This window comes from Parus major, chromosome 1 (genome assembly GCF_001522545.3).
Source record: "Parus major isolate Abel chromosome 1, Parus_major1.1, whole genome shotgun sequence".
NCBI classification, from domain to species: domain Eukaryota; kingdom Metazoa; phylum Chordata; class Aves; order Passeriformes; family Paridae; genus Parus; species Parus major.
Window position 1 is genome coordinate 87,634,597 of NC_031768.1, and position 17,693 is coordinate 87,652,289.

The 17,693-nt window shown below is 48.9% G+C and overlaps 2 protein-coding genes across 6 annotated transcripts in view; one reads left to right on the plus strand and one right to left on the minus strand.

Moving 5' to 3' along the window:
* Positions 1–17,693, plus strand: part of VAMP1 (vesicle associated membrane protein 1) — a 31,020-nt gene that overhangs the window by 10,771 nt on the left and 2,556 nt on the right. Inside the window, exon 7 of one of the 4 annotated variants that reach the window (XM_015626047.3) lies at positions 4,577–4,755. The exons of 2 other annotated variants lie outside the window; for them this stretch is intronic. The gene's annotated coding sequence lies outside the window, so the exon portion shown is untranslated. Of the gene's footprint in view, positions 1–214; positions 302–4,576; positions 4,756–17,693 lie in introns of those variants that run through there. One more of the 4 variants, XM_015626028.3, reaches the window with a different exon arrangement.
* Positions 225–7,805, minus strand: SCNN1A (sodium channel epithelial 1 subunit alpha). Of its 2 annotated transcripts, none has more exons than XM_015626003.3 (13): positions 7,721–7,805; positions 6,750–7,123; positions 6,087–6,342; positions 5,024–5,208; positions 4,146–4,246; positions 3,307–3,470; positions 2,919–3,017; positions 2,631–2,748; positions 2,307–2,385; positions 1,931–1,988; positions 1,748–1,803; positions 1,146–1,221; positions 225–921 (listed from the first exon to the last, which is right to left on the minus strand). In XM_015626003.3, the coding sequence occupies exons 2-13, from the start codon at positions 7,097–7,099 to the stop codon at positions 595–597; spliced, it is 1,869 nt and encodes a 622-aa protein (XP_015481489.1). In that variant the 5' UTR covers positions 7,100–7,123; positions 7,721–7,805; the 3' UTR covers positions 225–594. The 2 variants fall into 2 exon arrangements, with proteins under 2 accessions (XP_015481489.1, XP_015481482.1); XM_015625996.3 differs by lacking the exon at positions 7,721–7,805 and adding an exon at positions 7,381–7,534.

The window sequence follows — 17,693 nt, forward strand, 5'->3', positions numbered from 1 at the left end:
GCGTAATACAGATTGAGATTGTGCCAGTGGCTCTTGTCTCAAGTAGCCTCTCCTCAGGGGGGAGGAGAGGGTAGGTGACACAGTCTTGGGATCAGAGCTGGACATGAAGAACGAGGAAAGAGCAACTAGTTTAGGGAAAGCTTAACAAAGCTCAGCCTGTTGAGAGATTTGTACCCCAGCTGAGACTCCATTCCTGTTCCTTGTCATACCACAGAGGCCAGTCACACCTGTCAAACCTCTTTAATTAATGACAGACCAGAACTGTGGCAGCATCCTTGCTGGAGGGAAAAGAAAGCATGCATGCACATGTAGGTGTGCACATGCACAGAGCCTAAGGAAATCAAGAGGACATTCCCCCCATACATACAGTAGATCAAACTCTCATCCCTGGTGATCCCACAGCAATAGTATTTTATGAGACTGAAGAATTTGCCTACAGAAGTGAAAGCAACGAGCCCAGGCCAGCCAGGGAGCAGTCTTTTGCTATGGTTCACGTGCAGCACCCCAGAAAGAAGGAAACGCAGGCCCCGCAGACAAAGTGTGCAGCCTTTGCTCCAGCTGCCACCCATCTGAACAGTGGAAGGAGCTGCTGCCTCACTCGTGCCCCACCTCGCCATCCCTGCTCGGCCCACGTGGTTCCAGGCTGTTGTAGGATGGCAGCGTGGTCACTACAGCCTCAACAGTGAAGCGATGTGGAGCACTGAGGGCTGGTGCCTCATCTTGGAAAGCAGTGTTATCCTGACTGTTCACAGGGGGTCCCGGTGGAGACAGCTTCTGCCGAGAGCGGAACCAGCGGAAGGCCAGGATAAAGGTGATGGCAATGAAATCCAGAACCAGCTCTGCAAGCTCCATCACAGACAGGACAGAGGATCCAAACCAGAGACTCCACTGGTTCCCAAGCTGGGACAGCAGAGTCACTACCTGCAGGAGATGGAGAAAGAGCAGTGACGACAGCCCTTGTCTGGGACTTCGCCTCCCTGCCTGTTCCCTCTTCCCTGTAGTGCTGGGGGGGATTCCCCTCACCCTGCCCAAGGAAAAGAAACTCAATATCCAGCAGCAATGCTGCTGGAACAAAAGCTTGCCACAGTGGAGGGACATTGTGGGGGAGTGGGTGGCCAGAGAAGACACAGTGGTAAAGTGTATACCGTGAAGGCTGGAGACTCCCCATTGGTCTTGTAGTTCCACTCCTCAAAAAAGATATTCACTTTGGCAACTCCGTTCCTGTGAGTGAAAGGTGACACTCAGCAACCTCAACTCCTCAATCCCTGCACTTCTTCACCAAGCCTAATTGTTTCTGTCCCCTTCTTCCTCCTGTTCTTCTCCCACACATACCACCCAGAGGCTTTCTGCCATCTCTGCAGCTCTCTCATTCTGCACTAAATAGAGTCTTTGGTACTTAGAGTGCACTTCTGACACTGTACTGTAAAACCAATGTTTGTGGCAAAAGCTCCTACACAGCTCTCTTTCCCGTTCTTCCACAAGAACTTCCTGTGACTCCAGAACACACAGAACAAGTACTGGGGTTTACTATTTTTATATCAGCATTTGACCTCTTCCAAAATTTTTCACTTGGGTGCCCAGTCCTTGCTGAAGTCTTGCTATATATCTACTCTGACTCAAATCCACTGTCCTTGTCCACAGGCCCCATGCCTGATCTCTTCCCATCAGTGATTTAATCTTAACTCTGACATGCACATTCCACTGGGACGGTTTCTGGTTTGGATGCAGTCTCTGTTTAGTCTCTCACCTCTTGGATGTGATATTGTATTTGTTCTGTTGTGAAAGCATGTAGAAAACCCAGTCCTGAAATGAAAGTGCAATAAATTGTGTTACATGATCACAGTCACCTCCTGCAAGTTTGGTACCACTTGAGGAAGGACTAAATGGGAGGTGGGAGCAGCGCTGGGAAGCCAGGACACCCTGTCCTTACCTCTGAGACAGCAGAAGGCCAGCGGGAGTATCCAGCTGACAGCTGGTATTCTGTCATTCTGTAAGGCAAGAGGAGGCTGTGTTAGCTGTTGAAGCTGTAGGAGCCACAGGGCCAGGTCTCGCCGTCCCCAGGCACACCTGGAGATTCCCTCCCATTCTGAAGTCCTGCCCACTTCCCACCACATGGAATGCACGGTCCTTGGGAGCTCACCCCTAAGCCAACCCTAATGCTCCTCAGGTGTTTTGGCAACCTGGTAGGAGAAATAACATTTCAGGTTGGGGCTCAGCTATTGACTCAAGCTTTTGCCCAGTCAGTGAATGCTTCCCAGCACTTCTAGGAATACTTTCCAGTCTTCCTGCCTGACTGATCAACTTACTTGCAAGGTTTCCGACACTTGTGGAAACAGCCCAGCACATCAGCTTTGAATTCAGCCAGGAGTTTGTAATAGCAGTAGCCTGAACAGCAAAGAAAGTAAATCCTGGTAAGCTCGCAGTATCTTCAGACAAAAAAGGTGACGTGTGACAGCAAGGGGAACCCAGAAGAGGTTTTCTTTCACAAGGGGCTAATCATCCAAGGCAAGACTGTCTTTCAGATGTCTCACACCAGGAAGCTCATTGAAGACAATGAGACGTGCTGGGACATGGGCCGACCAAACAGGTTCAGGTGGCCATGAGCTCTGCTGTCCCTGCTGTCCACTCACCCCAGGCTGTGTGCTTCATGTAGTCACAGTACTCCGCTCCATCAGGCAAGGGATAGAAGTAGTACGCACAGCCACAGCGTTCTACCATGTTGAGCTGAAAGCAGGAGCGAATGCAGACCTGGGAGGCACATAAGGTGGAGAAGGCTGATCAGGGGAACCAAACCCGCTGCTGCCTGTATCATATCACACTTTTAACGGAGCCCAAGGAAAGGCATGGCCGTTAGGGGGCTGAAGCATGTCAGGAAAGTGGAGAAACAAGGCGGCCCAGGAGGGGCGAGGGTGAGTTACCTGCTCGGTGTAGCGGGACGAGTACAGGTTTTGCACTGGCACGTCACTGCCATCCTCTGTGCAATCGCTGTAACTGCCCCCAAGGCGCACGGTCATCTCCTGCAACAGAACAACTCCACTTTGTGGTTCTCTTCCCACTCTCCCGTGCCACACACTGCTCATCCATCAGTATCTGCTCTTTATGCTTTCCTCGGGATGCCAGCTCCCCCTGCTTGCTGCCATTTCATTATTCACTGATAAACTGTAGCCAAATGCTTCTCGTCTAGTCCAGCAAGCTGTTCTTCTTCCTCTCCCTTCACTCTGTGTGATTAGTCCCCTCCCTTAAACACACACTGTAGGTCCTCAATTAAACCTCGCATCCACAGCTCTCACCCTTCTGCTTGCTCACCTTTCTCATGCTGATGGAGGTCTCGATGCCAGGACGAACATTGAAACCCCCATCATCCATGAAGGCTGGCTCGTTCTGATCGTGGACCATGACCCTGGCTCCTGTCACCGTGGACAGCAGAGGGATGAAGTCATTCTGCTCGGTGCGCACCACCAGAGAGAGACCTGAGGGAATATCAGAGAGCGAGAGGGAGGTCATGGCTGGCTGTGGTGCAGCGGAGAAGGGAGAGCAGGATGGTTAGAAGGGAGTCTGAAAGGGATAAGGATGACAGACATCAACCAGGGCTGCACCAAAGCTTGGCAGCAATAGAGGGTGGCTGGAGGAAGGCCAGAGAAAAAGCTGGAGGTTCCAGAAGAGGCCAGACAAAACTGGATTTCATCACTATGGCTTAGAAAAAAGAGAACTTGCAATTGAGAGAGATTTCATGCAAAAACTTGGAGCCAGATGGAACAAAAGTTTGAAGATTTGGTCTGGGGAGGTTTCGGGAGGTTTAGGAGCACAAACAGGTCAGTTTCTTGAAAGAGGAAAATGGGGAAGGAGAAGACCAGGAGCACAAGCACTATGGCTCAGCAGAGGACTTCAGGAAGAGCCAGCACAAATCCTGAGGAAGCAAAGAGCATAAGGATCAGGCACTGGTGAGGGAGAGAGAGTTCTGTGGGCAGTAGTGAGGGACAGCCTTGTCTGTGAGACAGCTGTCTCCAAATAGGTGAAAACAGCTTGAGCGAGACAGAGCAGGGCTGCAATCTGCCACCACCAGTGGCTGCACAGCAGGATGCCCGTAACTCCTAGGGAAAACAGAGCTAAGCTGTTCTCCTTACCAAAGAGTGCCTCTCACCCACCATTATTGATCCCAGGCAGCGAGGACGTCCACAGGCTGCTGCTGTTGTCATTAAAGGTGTAGCAGTTCCCATATAGTGGATGGTGGAAGTGGGTATAGTTCCTGAGAGGGGGATAGAAACAGAGGCAGAGTGAGAAGAGCTGTGAAACAACAGGGAAGGGCTTTCTGGAAGGAACAGCTCTGCTTTCCATCAGCAGGGAGAGGGGCTTACAGCAGATGGGCAGTATTTGTTATGTAAACTCACACAAACAGGGAAAAGCAATTAAAATGTGCTGTAAAAAATGTCCTGGAGCTGTACAGGTTTTTGCACAAGGATTTTCCTGCTGCTTTTCAGAGCCCAAATGGGTTTTAGCAGTGCTAACAATTACTGTATTATCCTCCTAATACTGATGAAACTCTTAGCTTTTCCTATCCCTTTTGCTTCCCTTGCAGATCGTTTTCATTCCACTAGCTCCCTGGGGCTTTTTGACCAATGGCAGGAGAAAAGTGGGATGGGTTTTAATGCCTTTTTGTATCAACTCTCTCTTCTTCCTTTATGTGGGCTGATATGTACCACTTTACCACTGTGGAGGATAGAATAAAAATACTTGTGCACTGTACATCTGTGCCCACTCTGGTGTTTGTACCAGTATAATTATTTCATTTATGTGAAACCCAGAAAAAGACATAATCATCCTTCGAGGATCATAGTTCCAGGTCACAGAACCTGTGGCCCTGATATGCAAATCTCACGCTCAAGAAAGATCATTTGATCTTTCAAATGGGAACTGAGCACGGAACGATCCCACCTTGGAAAAGAGGTTCTCTAATGTGGGTTCCTTGATTCCCCTCGAGCCCAGGCACAAAATAAGCGTTTTCAGGGGTGCTTCCAGTACTTACGCCTTGTCACACGTTGCCTCATTGAAGCGGCAAGCATAGATGAAATTCTCAAAGTCAGACTCGTCCAGGGCTTTTGCATCAGGCACCTGTGCCAGGATATTGATGTAGTGAAAGCTGTACCATTCCCGCACGGCATCCACTCCCGAGGAGTACGCCTGGTGGAAACAGTCGTTGTTTTCACTGCACTGTGAAGAAGGAGAAAAGCCATGTAAGAGAAGTCTTCTTGTCCAGGAGACAAGGCCAAGCCTCTGCCCATGGATGAACTGTACTTGCTCAGCACAAGCAGATGACCGAGGATGTGAAGGGTTCCACAGAACTCCTGTTGCTGTGTGACCAACAGGTGATCAGCAGGATATGGAAAAAAAACAAGGCAGCTCCTCGGTGGAAGGGCAACGCCAAGTGAATAAGCCCAAGTGAATAAGCGAGGCTGAGTAAAACCCAGGTGGCAGCAAGGTGTACAGGGTAATCTGCACATAAATTCTACCTGGTATAAAACCAGGAGCTTTAAATTCTTGCGTGGGGAGCCCTTCCTTCAGGGTGTGTCCAGAAAAACGTTTGTGATCCTGTGGGAGCTCCAGTTAACTGCTCAGCGATTAGCTTCAGTCCTTCAGTGCCTTTTTAAATGCAAACACAGATACCCTAGGGCGAGGAAGCTGCTACCTAGGAGCAATTGCGACCATGATCGCATTTCAGGTGGCCCAGGACCATCAAATACTTTCTCCTTTGCTGTTATTGGGCAATGCGGCAGCTGATACTGATAAACTGCTCTCAAAAGCAACTGCAAGGCTGATGCACCCTGAGGGAAGAACAAGGATTTCCTGCTCTTGGGGAGATGGACACTGACATGGACACGTCCCCCGGGGCCTGCGTGAACATGGACAGAATTTGGGGAGCAGGATTGTATGGAGCAAAGGATTCAGCTCTACTTATATCTGTCATTAGCAAAAGCCAGTGGAGATTAATCAAACTTCTGCGTAAGGAAAGGCATGGCCAAGGGTCTCAAGACAGAAATAGCCAGGCAGAGACTGGAGTGGGTAGGGCACAGGGTATCTAGGGATCTCACCAGAACAAAGCCAATTTTCCAGTCATTCTTGTCCACTGAGGGACTGTTCTCTGGCAAGTTGACTAAGTTATCCCGCTTCTGCCTCCGCAAAGGATGGCGCTGGACATGATGGAGCAGGCTCCTTGAGCTACGCCTTTGTGTGGATGATGTGGACCAGTCTCTTTGTGGCAGAGACATGTTGTAGTCATAGAGGTCTAGCAGTGTCTGGTGGGTGATTTGGTCCAGCTTATCCAGCTGCTTTCGGATGGCGCTGTATCTGTACGGGGGGAGAGAAGACCACCAGGTTTAGGGCTGGATGGACACAAACAGCTCTGAATAAGACACGCAGCAAAGTTTGCTGGGGTGATTCCGGGTATTCCTGCCACCAGCTGTAAATCTAACCCCTTGCTGCAGGCTATCTTGCAGGAGAGAAGTAAATCCGATCTAGCCCCGTGGGCAGTTTACATTGCAGCCTGCTAAATACACCACCGAGCAGAGCTGCCTAAGCTCACATGCCTTACTGTGAGTGCCCTGCAGCAGCAAAGGCCTCTGGAAAGTGTCCTTTCCACCCGCACCGCTACAACAGTGGGCAGTCGAGGACCACGAGGAGAACCAGAGCATGTGCCTTTATCCTGCACCCATCAAAGTCAAGGCAGTCAACATCTCTGCAAGTCTGTTTCTTACCTGTACGGGTTGAGGGTGCACAGCGTCACGGCCGGGAAAGTCAGCCTGTCGGAGTTCAGGTTGAGGTTGAGGTTGACAGGGTAGCTGAAGTACTCCCTGTAGAGGATCCCGAACTGCCAGTACATTAAGCCGAAGGTGAGAAAGAAGAGAACGGACCAGAAGGCTGTCTTCATCTTGTTCTTTTTGGAGCACACCAGGCGGATAGCCCCGTGGATGGTTGTGTTGCTGCAGAAGAACTGGAACAGCTCCTGGTAGGAACTGTAGAATTCGATGAGACCCTCGCGCTCCTCTTCTTTCTGCTGCTGCTCCTCCTCTTGCTTACATTGTCTCATTTTCTCTCCTTCTGGCATCTTCCCTGCCTTCACAGACCCACTCTACAGCACAAACTCAGAATTAGTGGGTCGCCCAGCAAGACTGTGGTTCCGGGAAGCCATGCCCGCTGCACAAACTGGCTCTGCATCACCATCCTCCCCAAGCCCCGCTGCTTTCACCCTCTCCTTCCTGTCCCCCACCCGGGCTGCAGGTCCCCCTCCGAGTCCTCCCGTCCCTCGTGTGACACGGGGTCGATCCTTCCCCCCGTCCCTCCCGCGGCGGCGCCCCCCGCCCGCCCCGCCGGGGTCACGGCACTGACGGGGGGCGCGGTGCCCATGGCAGGCGGCGGCTGCTCGGGCCGGGACCGGGGCCGGGGCCGGGGCCGATGTGCTCTGCCCAGCGCTGCCGGCTCTCCCGCAGCCTCCCCGGCTGGGCTGGGACCGGTTCCTTTCCAGTTGGAGCCAGCACCCCGCCCGGCTCCTGCCCTGCCAGCCTCTCCCCGCCCCTCCCGCCTGTCCCTCCTGCCTGCCCCCTCCTGCCCCTTCCCCTTCCCCTTCCCTCAGGCGCCGCTCCCGGGGAAGAAAAGCCTCTTTAAACTCTCAAGTGTCGGCGGCGGGGCAGCGGCGGCCGGGGGACCGGGGACACGTCGGGGCGGTGACCTTGGCGCTGCCGGCGGGGTCAAGGCGCTCCCGGGGCAGCGGGGCCCCCCGGCCCTCCGAGGGGAGCCCGGCCCCGGCCAGGTACGGCCGCCGAACAGCCTGAACCTCCTCCTCCTCCTCCTCCTCCTCCCACCCCCTCCGGCGGGGACGCGGCGTCCCAGCGAGCCCAGGCGATGCAGAAAGAAAATTGGCAGCGCTGGTCCCCGAGGCAGCGGGGCCGGCCGGGAACCCCCACGGTCCGTCCGCCCCGGGACCTTGCCCTGCCACCGACCGGCCGTGAGGGCCTGCCTTTCATGGCCAAATTGTGCTTTCCAAGGGCAAAGCCGAGTTTAGCCCAGCTCCATCCCTCTCCCATCTGCGAGAGGGATGGAGCTGGGACAGAGAAGGCTGGGGCGAGTGAGCGATACACCTCAGTTACCGCGTTGCCTTTGCCGGTGCCTTAACTAAAGAAACCTTCTGTGTCCGTAAGTGCCTGCCCCAAGCGTGAGTGGGAACTTGTTTTGCTGAGCTGTGCCGGGGAAATCAAGGCCTCCCGGCATAACCCAAAGCCTTCCAGTGTTTCCTTGGACCACGGAAATGAACACCCTTAGCAAAATGTGACCGAAAGTCCCAAACGCTCTCCCGTCATTATAACCGTGAAACTCCTTTACCAATCTTTTCTCCAAATTATTTGCTTTCAAACTAGCTCTCTCTGAAGTTTTCACTTATTTCTTCCCTTTCTGGTTACCTCCTTCAGATAAGTCCTTGTTCAGAGTCTTTGGTTACTGAATTTTGATCCTTGTTGAGTTAGCTGTGGTTTGGTTAGTGACTCAAAATACCCAGCCACTTTCACCTCTTCATATTGCAAAATCCCATGCTTGAAAATGGCAAGCAGTACACTTTTGAGGCCAGCAGTTAAGTGTCAGCGTGCCAGGAGCAGCCTTGTGACAGGTGCTTGTTAGAAACCTACAGCCACAACTTAGAGCGTTCCGCTATCTCCGTCCCCTGACAAAAAGCAATGCAGAGCCTAAAGCATCGTTTTCTCCGCAGTTCTAAACTTAATTGTATCTCCAGTAAATTATTCTTGAACTCTCATCGAAGTTAAAAGTTGCAAAAAGAGAGTGGCATGAGGTGAACGGACTAATAGTGTATCAAATGCTCATTAAAAGCAGCTTCCTCAGAGCATTACTGCATCCCCCTCTCAGGATGAGACCTCCTCTCAGTTGGGGACCCCCAACTCAGGAAGTACATGGTCCTTTTGGATAGAGTCCAGAGGAGGCCAGGAAGATGATCAGATGGCTGGAGAGCCTCTCCTGTGAAGGTGGGCTGCGAGGGGAGAGTTGGGGTTGTTCAGCTTGGGGAGGCAAGGCCCAGCCTTCCGTTATCTAGCAGGGCTACAAGAGAGCTGGGAAGGGGCTGTTCATCAGGACATGTGGTGATAGGACAAGGTGGAATGGCTTCAAACTGAAATAGGGGGGGTTTTGATTAGATCTTAGGGAGAAATTTTTCACTGTGAGATTGGTGAGGGACTGGAACAGGTTTCCCAGAGAAACTGTAGAAGCCACATGGCTGGAAGCGTTCAAGGCCAGGTAGGTCGGGGCTTTGAGCAACCTGATCTAGTGGAAGGTGTCCCTGGCCATGGCAGGGGGGGTTGGAACTAGATGACCTTTAAGATCCCTTCCAAACCAAGCCATTCCATGATTAGAATTATCCTGGGTTGGGCAGAGAGTCCGTGCAGCTCCATACCCCATCTTGGGCTGTGCCAGTAGGAAATGTCATTTAGTGGAGGAATGTGAGCTCTTCTGACTTGTGCCACTTGCAAGTTTCATGCACTCAGACAGACCTGGGGACTGGAATTATGCAGCATTGGTGCTTGCAATTACCAGTGGAACCTATGGAGCTCTAATCCAGTCGCTTCACAAAGAGAAACTTGTATTACCACAATATTAACTTATATCACCACAATTTCCTGAAATTACTGTTACACTAATGGACTAATCCTCCAGTACCACCTCTCTCTTACTGGAATTGTGACTATCTTAGTGGAGTAACGAAAGTTATTTTGCCCCTGAAAATGCCCCTTTTATACTCATTTAAATTAACAGCACCCACTAAGCAGCTGCAGCCAAATTTGGTAACCCGTAGGCATTCTCTGATTTCCACATTTGTAAAAGGATTTGAAAATGTCTTCAACAGATCTTTGCAAATGACTTCACAAACATGGTCCTCTTTGTTGGTATCAGACAACAGTAACTTATATTTTTTGTTTGCTTTTGACTTGAGAAATAATTAAAACCTCAAACATTTGGACTGATTTGCTGCATCTAAATGACAGTCTAAAGCAATTTTCTCAGCATTTTGTCATAACTGACAATTTCCATCACCATGTTGTTTGGGAGAATTTTTGGCCTTTGACCAAGTTTGGACAAGAATAGCAAATAATGATAATACACATGTATCTGTGTATCTCTCTATACACATACACATCTAAATTCATTTTTCAGAAGATTTTATCCATGTGTTGTTTGGGTTTTGTTTTTTTTTTATGAATTGAAAAGCCATTTACTGGCCCTTTGACCATTTCCAGTGGCTGTGGCAGCTGTGCTCTGAGCAATTCCCCTTTCCCTCTTTCTCCCCGCAGTGCGCTGCTGGGCTGCCCTGCTGTTATCTGCTGCTGTGGCACACCTTGGAGCACGTATCAGCCCTGAGGTGACTTCCAGTTGCTTCAGTCATGCGAATATCACCTTTGGCCGTAGCTCTGTAAAAGTGCCTATGTCCCCATGGTCACACAGGTGTGCTGCAGATAGACTGCCAATGCACAAAGGAATCAAAAACTTATTTTTAACATTGCTACAAACACAATTACCACTTGATTCCTCAAATACTTTAGAGACAATGCAAACAAGTGTCCTGCTGCCAGCTCAGCTGCCAGTCTCAATCACCATCAGATCATAATTTGCTAACTCTTCAGGGCTGGGTTTTTTAATTATTACTTATATCTTCCCAGTTTTTGTGCTGTGGGGTTTTTTTTTAATGATTATAATTTTTTTTCTCTAGTGTGTACATGAAGTAGATCACTGAAGTGACCATTTTCTGACCCAGACCGTCAGTCATAAATGGCACCATTTTCCTCAGGCACACCGCACTAACAGAAGACAGGGGTAAGGAGTAATTGGTGCAGTTTGCAAAAGCAGCTCCAGTTGATTATTTAGGTGATTAGGTTCACTCCTCTCTCACAAGAGAGAGGGAAAGTGTTCCTCACACAAGAGTTTTCTGAGCATTTTGTCCATCCACAACTTTCTGGATATTTCCATCCAGAGGTATTGACCTATCAAGGTGAGTCACACCTGATGGAACTGGTTTTGACACTGATGGTTATTACCCTCACTGCCATTCAGGCTCAGCAATTATGGGATAATATGTCTTTTGAAATCCCAAGTCTTGCAATAGAATGAAAGATCTTCCATCAGGTGCTACAAATCCTCTGGAAGTTTTGGTTCATCATATTTACTCCACCTCTAACAGCATTTTAAGTCCAAGGAGCTTTGTGCTGAGAAGATCCTTGTCACTAGTTCCTTCTCTTGTGAAATGGGAAGCGCCCTGTTGTTCTGGGCAGTGCTTCTTTATATTACATCTTCACAAGCTCTGAATGCATGATTGCTTTTTATTGCTACTGAACAACCTTTGAGTAAACATGAATCACTCTTTATGGCACCAAATTTGAAATGTTTCCTTACCAGCTACGTCGATTATCTGCCGAGGTAGGAATTTGATAATGATCTGTAGTATACACAATATTTTAAAATAGAACAAACATCTTTTCTACGCACTGCTACTGTCGTAGGAAAAAAAAAAAAAAAAAAGAAAAATCTCTCCCTGTCGGGTATAGATTCCAAGTATAACAAATTATACATGTTTTTGAACTACTTGTAAGACCTTCGAAAAAAATCAGTTTAATTCTTCTGTATACCTGTAAATGCAATTGTACTTCTGCTGCAAGGCAGCAGCCAGTGATTATTTTGGCATTATTTCTGGACTACCTGCAGCTGCTTATATTTTTCTGCATTAAAACTAGCGACCCGAGCAGTCGAGGAATGGCGTCATGGATGTTGCTGTAAGTTTGTTTGGCCAAAGAAGCCCCAGCACAGTAGGTGGCAAAGATGTGTGGGTGTGAGGCATTGAATAGCCGCTGTCTTCAGCAAGGAGGTGTTTTCCCAGCTTGCACGGACCCCCTTGAGGCAGAGGTGGTGATCTCCAGAGGGTCATTGTTAAAAAGCCATCAGGGATTTGCTAACCAATCTGTTGGGCTGTTGAATGCCTTCCTCCCTTGCTACTGATGTAACTTGCCAGGCAGCAGTGGTGTCTGTCCCAAATAATCAGTGATACCACAGCAGCAAAAGCATGTCCATGTACACAATTCCATGCCTTCGTGTCCCCAGGAGATTTGTCCCCATTGATTTTCAGTGTACGTCTTCATTTGTACCTTGTAGGGGCAGAGTGGCTGTAGAGAGCCACTCTGGTGAAACAAAAGGGAGCCCCGGGGGAAAAGTTGAAGCTGTGTGTGTTATCCACACATTTCAGAATGAAAGATGGGAGGCTGCTGGGTAGAATAGTGAAAATAAATTGTTGTAGGACTGAGAGAGTCCTGCTGGAGTCTGGGAGGAGAGAACCCAGTCTGTCTTCCTAGGAGAACGAAGTCAAGATGAGTGAACCCCAGAAGACTCATCTGGCAAACCTGAATTAGCTTTTGAAAAATGTAGCTGACTCCCATTGTCCGTATTTCAGGATGAGGGATGTTGCTGCCTGGAAATGGTGTATCAGACAGGGTGCTGAAGAATCCCAGTGACCCAGGCCCTTTAGCCACACTACTTTGTGTCCGGGCCAGCTGCCATCTTCATTCCTTGTGACCCATTGTCCTGCATGAGAGAACCAGAGTCACCAAGCTCTACCTCTGCTGCACATTCCCTCATGGAGGATCACTCAGCCAGATGCACAGCCCCACAGACACTGAGCTCGTTCCAATCCTGCTGCTGTGGGACCCATGTGTAAGTGGCCAGATGAAAATTCCCACCCACTGGCACAGCTAAGCTAACACGCATCTGGAAGCTGGGTGGACAGTCCAGGCTGGAACAGCAGCCAGCAAACCTATAGGACTGGTTCTGCATCTGCTTTGTCCTGAGGGGCAATTAATAAGTGGGCAATCAAGATGGAGCCTTTTTGAGATCCCCCCACCCTCCTCTGCTCTCCCCAGGTGAAATCTTTGATTTCCTCATTCCAGCCTTAACAATATAACCATTATCACAGCCACCTGACTCCCTGGCTCTCTATCCCCACCCCTTTCCTGGTCTCTCCTGCCTGTTTCTGGAAATCAGAGGCAGAAGCAGCCACCTCAGACCAGTTTTTCATCCAGCAGCTGCTGTTCCTCAGCCAACAGAGACGACAGGGCTGGGGCTGGTCCCATCCCTGCGAGCCCAAGGCACACCAGCCTCCCACAGCTCCGTGGACACAGGTGCTCCCTGCTGCCTGCCTGCAGCTTTACCAGAGCTGGTGGCAGGACAGCCTTGCTTATGTTTAGCTTGATTTTTGACACTGCCTCATATGATTCTCCAAATGCCCCTGCCCAAGACACTCCCACCCCGGTGGTTTCATGCCCACCCCAGTGCTTCTGCTTCTCAGCTCCGCTTTGCTGATGGTGATCTCTCCTGCTCTGGAATACAAAACAAAACCTATACCCTTGGAAAGGGAATCCAAATGGTATGAAGCCCTTAAGAATAAAAGTTAATCTATAAATCTCAATTCTTTTATGGGCAAGGCCATATTTCATAGCCAAATGGCCCAATGGAACCACACCCTTCTCAAAAGAAGGAGCAGAAGGCATCACCCCCACTTTCCAGTCTCGCTTTTATTTGTTCCAATGTGTTCAATTCATTCTTCTGCTTGAGAGGTTTTATGTCTTCCCTCACAGGATCTCAGGCTAGCAGTGATGCAATGGTCTGGAAATGGTCTGAAAGCTCTGGAATGATCCAGGAGGCAAAGTACCTAAATTTTGTTCAAGGTGCAGCTTGATAAATTCAAGTGAAGCATTAGGTGACAAGATGCTCTTTGGTGTTGTCTTGGTTTTTATAATGAAGTAGTCTGAGGTTTGTCCTCTGTAGGACTCAGAATATCTGGATTCATATATTTTTTTCTTTTCTTCATTTCATCCTTTCTTTTAAGCAGAAAAGGCCAATTGGTGAATCTTAGTCAAGCCATGTGACTACTTCTAGTGATACTGAGAAGAGTGAGATTTCATTATAGCCATCGTCCCAGTCTGTCATTTCTTCTTTTAACTCTATCAAGATTTCAGCTGCTTCAGATAAAGCTCACGTACCAAGAAGTTTGTGCTCCTCAGTGAATTTTGGGGTCAGGAAGGGGTTTTCATCAAGTGAGACACATAGGTTTTTTTCTTAGGGAAAGAATCTTCCTCTGTACCTTGAAAAATGGTCCACTTCAAGGGGTCTCAGGCCTTTCGTCTCTCACATCCCCTGCCAGTAAAGAATCTCAAAGTATTTGCTCCTGGTATGAGGATGTGCATATTTATCAGCTGAGGCAATTGGTCTTTCATGCTAAAGACTTAAAAAGATGTTGATGGTATTTCATGGGAGGACAGGACTCTGAGGATGATTTAGGTATGTACAGAAATATAAAAGAAGGGAAAATGAGGAAATTATAAAGAAACAAATACTAAATAAATGTGGGACTTCAGAACTGTTTTAGAAAGAGGGAAAAGAAAATGATAAAAAGTAGGGTTGAAAACAAGGGAAGGAGAGGGAGCTGAATGGAAAGAACAGTAGTGAATGAACGTAAAAAGAGAAGAAAATTGTGCCCTCCTTCTGTGCAAGCTGCACCTGGATATGGTGGTAAGTTGGTGTTACCACCCCATACAACCTTCTGGCACTACCCTTCATTTGTGCCTAAACCCTTTTCCCTCCTCTTGCTACCACATCACTGTACCTGCTGGGGCACTGTTGCTGTTCCCTCTTACTCCTCTTACTCCTCTCTCTGTGACATTCCAGTGCCCAGCACTGATGACCTATAACAGCACCTGCCACAAGTGTTTTCTGCTGTGTGTCCAAAAGTGTCACCCCTTTCACATTTTCATTGCCTGAATTCACTCCTGTCACACTTTGCCATCCTTAGTAACTGGGCATGCTCATGGGCTGAAAAATCGAGTGAACACCTTTCTTGTGGGCTACAGAAACAATTGTCCAGTGGGGCAGGGGAAGTTTCAAAAAGTGTCTGGAGTTGTCTGCAGCTGGAAAGAGAAACTCTGTAATGTTGCGTATAGAGAGGCAGCAAGTCAGGTCAAGCAAGGAACAGCTAGCAAAAGGAATCAAAACTAACAGATCTCTCTTGAAACTCATCAGGCACCTGCCAGATGTTCTGAAGGGCAAAGCAGTGATCAGGCTGTGCACAGCAGAGACAAGGCCATCACAGACACCTCTGGAGTCCGTGTGAAGTGTTGAGTGATGAGATCAGGGTGGCAGAACCCATGCTTCAGCAGGGTGGGGTTTGCCAGCCAACATGTCTGAAACTGAAGTGGCTGCGGAAAAGGCTGTTCAACACACTGACAAAGCAAACAGTAACAACTCGCTGGGAGCAATGGCATTTGTCCAAGAGTCTTAAAGGATCTCTGGAGTCAAATAGTTGAAACTGCTCCGAGCAGTGTGTAACCCAATGTCTACCCCCAGCGTGGTACCTCAGGAGGGGAAAGGGCTGAATGTGATGCCCCAGTTTGGCCAGGGGCAGGTGGTGGAAGTTTCTGGGACTTGTTTGGGCTTCAGATGAAGATAACACAAATAAAAACATGAGAGATAAGTACAGCTAGAGGCTAAGAGGGTCTGGAGCAGCCTGGCACACCATGCATGGTGCTTATGTCCCCAGCAGAACATCCATACTGTCCTCTGCCAACCTGACAGTATGTGTGCTCTGGTCCACCTCCTGAAGGTTTGGATGCATGCTTGGATGAATGCTGCCTGTGGTACTGGAGCCAGCCAGGACTTGGGGAGTGGTTGGCTCTTGCTGCAGGACATAAGGGATGTGGTGGTCCAGGTGCTTTGAGCCAGATCCTGGTGAAGGGGACAGCAGCAGTGACAGGGAAGTGTTTGTGTCACCACCAGCGATGAAGCTGCTGGTGCTGACCCTCTCCTTTCTCCTTTCCTGGTTCAGGAGAAGGAGCTCCCAATGCTACAAGCTACCTGGGCACATGGGTAGGGATGGCTCTCATTCCTCTGCTGTCTCCTCACCAGGGGCTGCTGCCAATTGCTGCTGCTCCTGGAGCCTCCTCTCTACTCCAGATGGGCTTTTTGAACTTCTCTGTTTATTTTGCATCTAGAGGGAGTATCTGTCATTTTTCAGCATCAGGTCATCACTCATTGAAGGGGATGCATAGGAGCCCACCTGGGTGTGCTGGAGGAAGTGGAATTTTCAACTGGAGGAGGTGCATGTTTTTGCAGGGGATGGGAGCTGGACTGAGTGTGAAGCATCACAGGGAAGCACAAGTCCCATGTTTTGTCTGGGACACAATTTAGGGGTGGTTATAATAGAGCTGGAGGCCTTGAGAAAAGACCAATCATTTTCCCTTTTCTTCTTTCTCCTTTTGTTTTTTGTTTGTTTTGTTGTTTTTTGGGTTTTTTTTTTGTGTGTGTGGTTTCTGTTTGTTTGTGGGTTTTTTGAGGGGAGGAGAATATGGAATGTTACAGGCACTTTGTTGTCCATTGCAGCTTATCACTGCTCAAGTTACTGAAGTTCAGGTGAAGGACATGTCAGACAAAGTGTTCAGTGCAGAAGATTGGTGTCACTAGGAGAAGCAAACATGCAGCACTGGTGAAGACATGCCTTTGGCCAGCATTTTGTACTCTTCAGGGAGTTGTATCCTTGTAACCCTCCAGACCCAATAGAGGGTTATTTGCAGTCTGATCTGTGATGAACTTGGCAATTACAGGGGAGGGTGAGCACAGCTCTCCAGGCTTCTGACATTTTCAGAGATACCATAAAATCAGAGAATGGTTTGGGTTGTCAGGGACCTTAAAGATCATCTTGTTCCAGCCCAATGGGCAGGGGCACCTTTCACTAGACCAGGTTGCTCAGAGCTCCATCCAGCATTCTCACATGTTCCTAGGGTGACATCTCTGTGGCTTAAAAAGCGATCCTTGGTAAGCTGTGTCTTTCCTGTGGTGCACTTACACTGAACTCCAGTGTCACAGAGGTGGCAGGTGCATGGCTGGTGGGGGCCAGCACACTGAGCTGGAGGGTCAGGAGTGGCCTCTCCTGTTCTTGTGTCTGCCATGGTCCAGAAAAGGGCTTTGGCTGAACACGGTGCCTGCACTGCTGTACCTGTGCTGCAGAAACAATGCCCACAGCTGCTTTGGAAACACTGCAGAATGTGTGATTGTGATGTAATGTGAGGTTGAAGCAAACACAGTTTATTTAAATGATTTACCTCTGGTCAGTGTATGCTTTCTTGGAGGCAGCTGAGCTTCAGCTCTGTTCATAAAGTGCTTCTTAACCAATGTAGTTAAACTGCTGAATCTAATTTTCTCATTTAAATTGAATAAGCAGAGGCACAATCAAACAAGTGGAACCCATGGGGAAAAGATAATCTTGAGCTTGGCTTTATTCTTTGAAAAATGTCTGCTCTTTTAATACCACCTTAGACGTTCTGGCTTGTCCATATCCACCAAACAATGCAGCCACAGCCTCTAAGTAATCTTTGTTGGCTCCAGCGCAAAGAACTTAATCTTTTGTTTTGCAGGTTGACAAAACACGTATAAATTTTGTATCTTATACCCAACAATTCTCCTAAAGAGTTAGTTTTAAACACCTGAATTTAATATTTATTTGCACTGACACAGTGTGCCTTACAGTGGTCTGGTGTGCCCAGCAGCTAATCAGATGATGACCAGATTCCTGCTCCTCGACCCACGTGGCCAGGCAGTGATGCCATGTGGCACTT

Coding starts and splice junctions, on each gene's coding strand:
- SCNN1A (XM_015625996.3), bottom strand. Junction 2,386..2,630: donor CATGAAGCACACAGCCTGGG/GTGAGTGGACAG, acceptor TTTGCTGTTCAG/GCTACTGCTATTACAAACTC. Junction 922..1,145: donor GGGAGTCTCCAGCCTTCACG/GTATACACTTTA, acceptor CATCTCCTGCAG/GTAGTGACTCTGCTGTCCCA.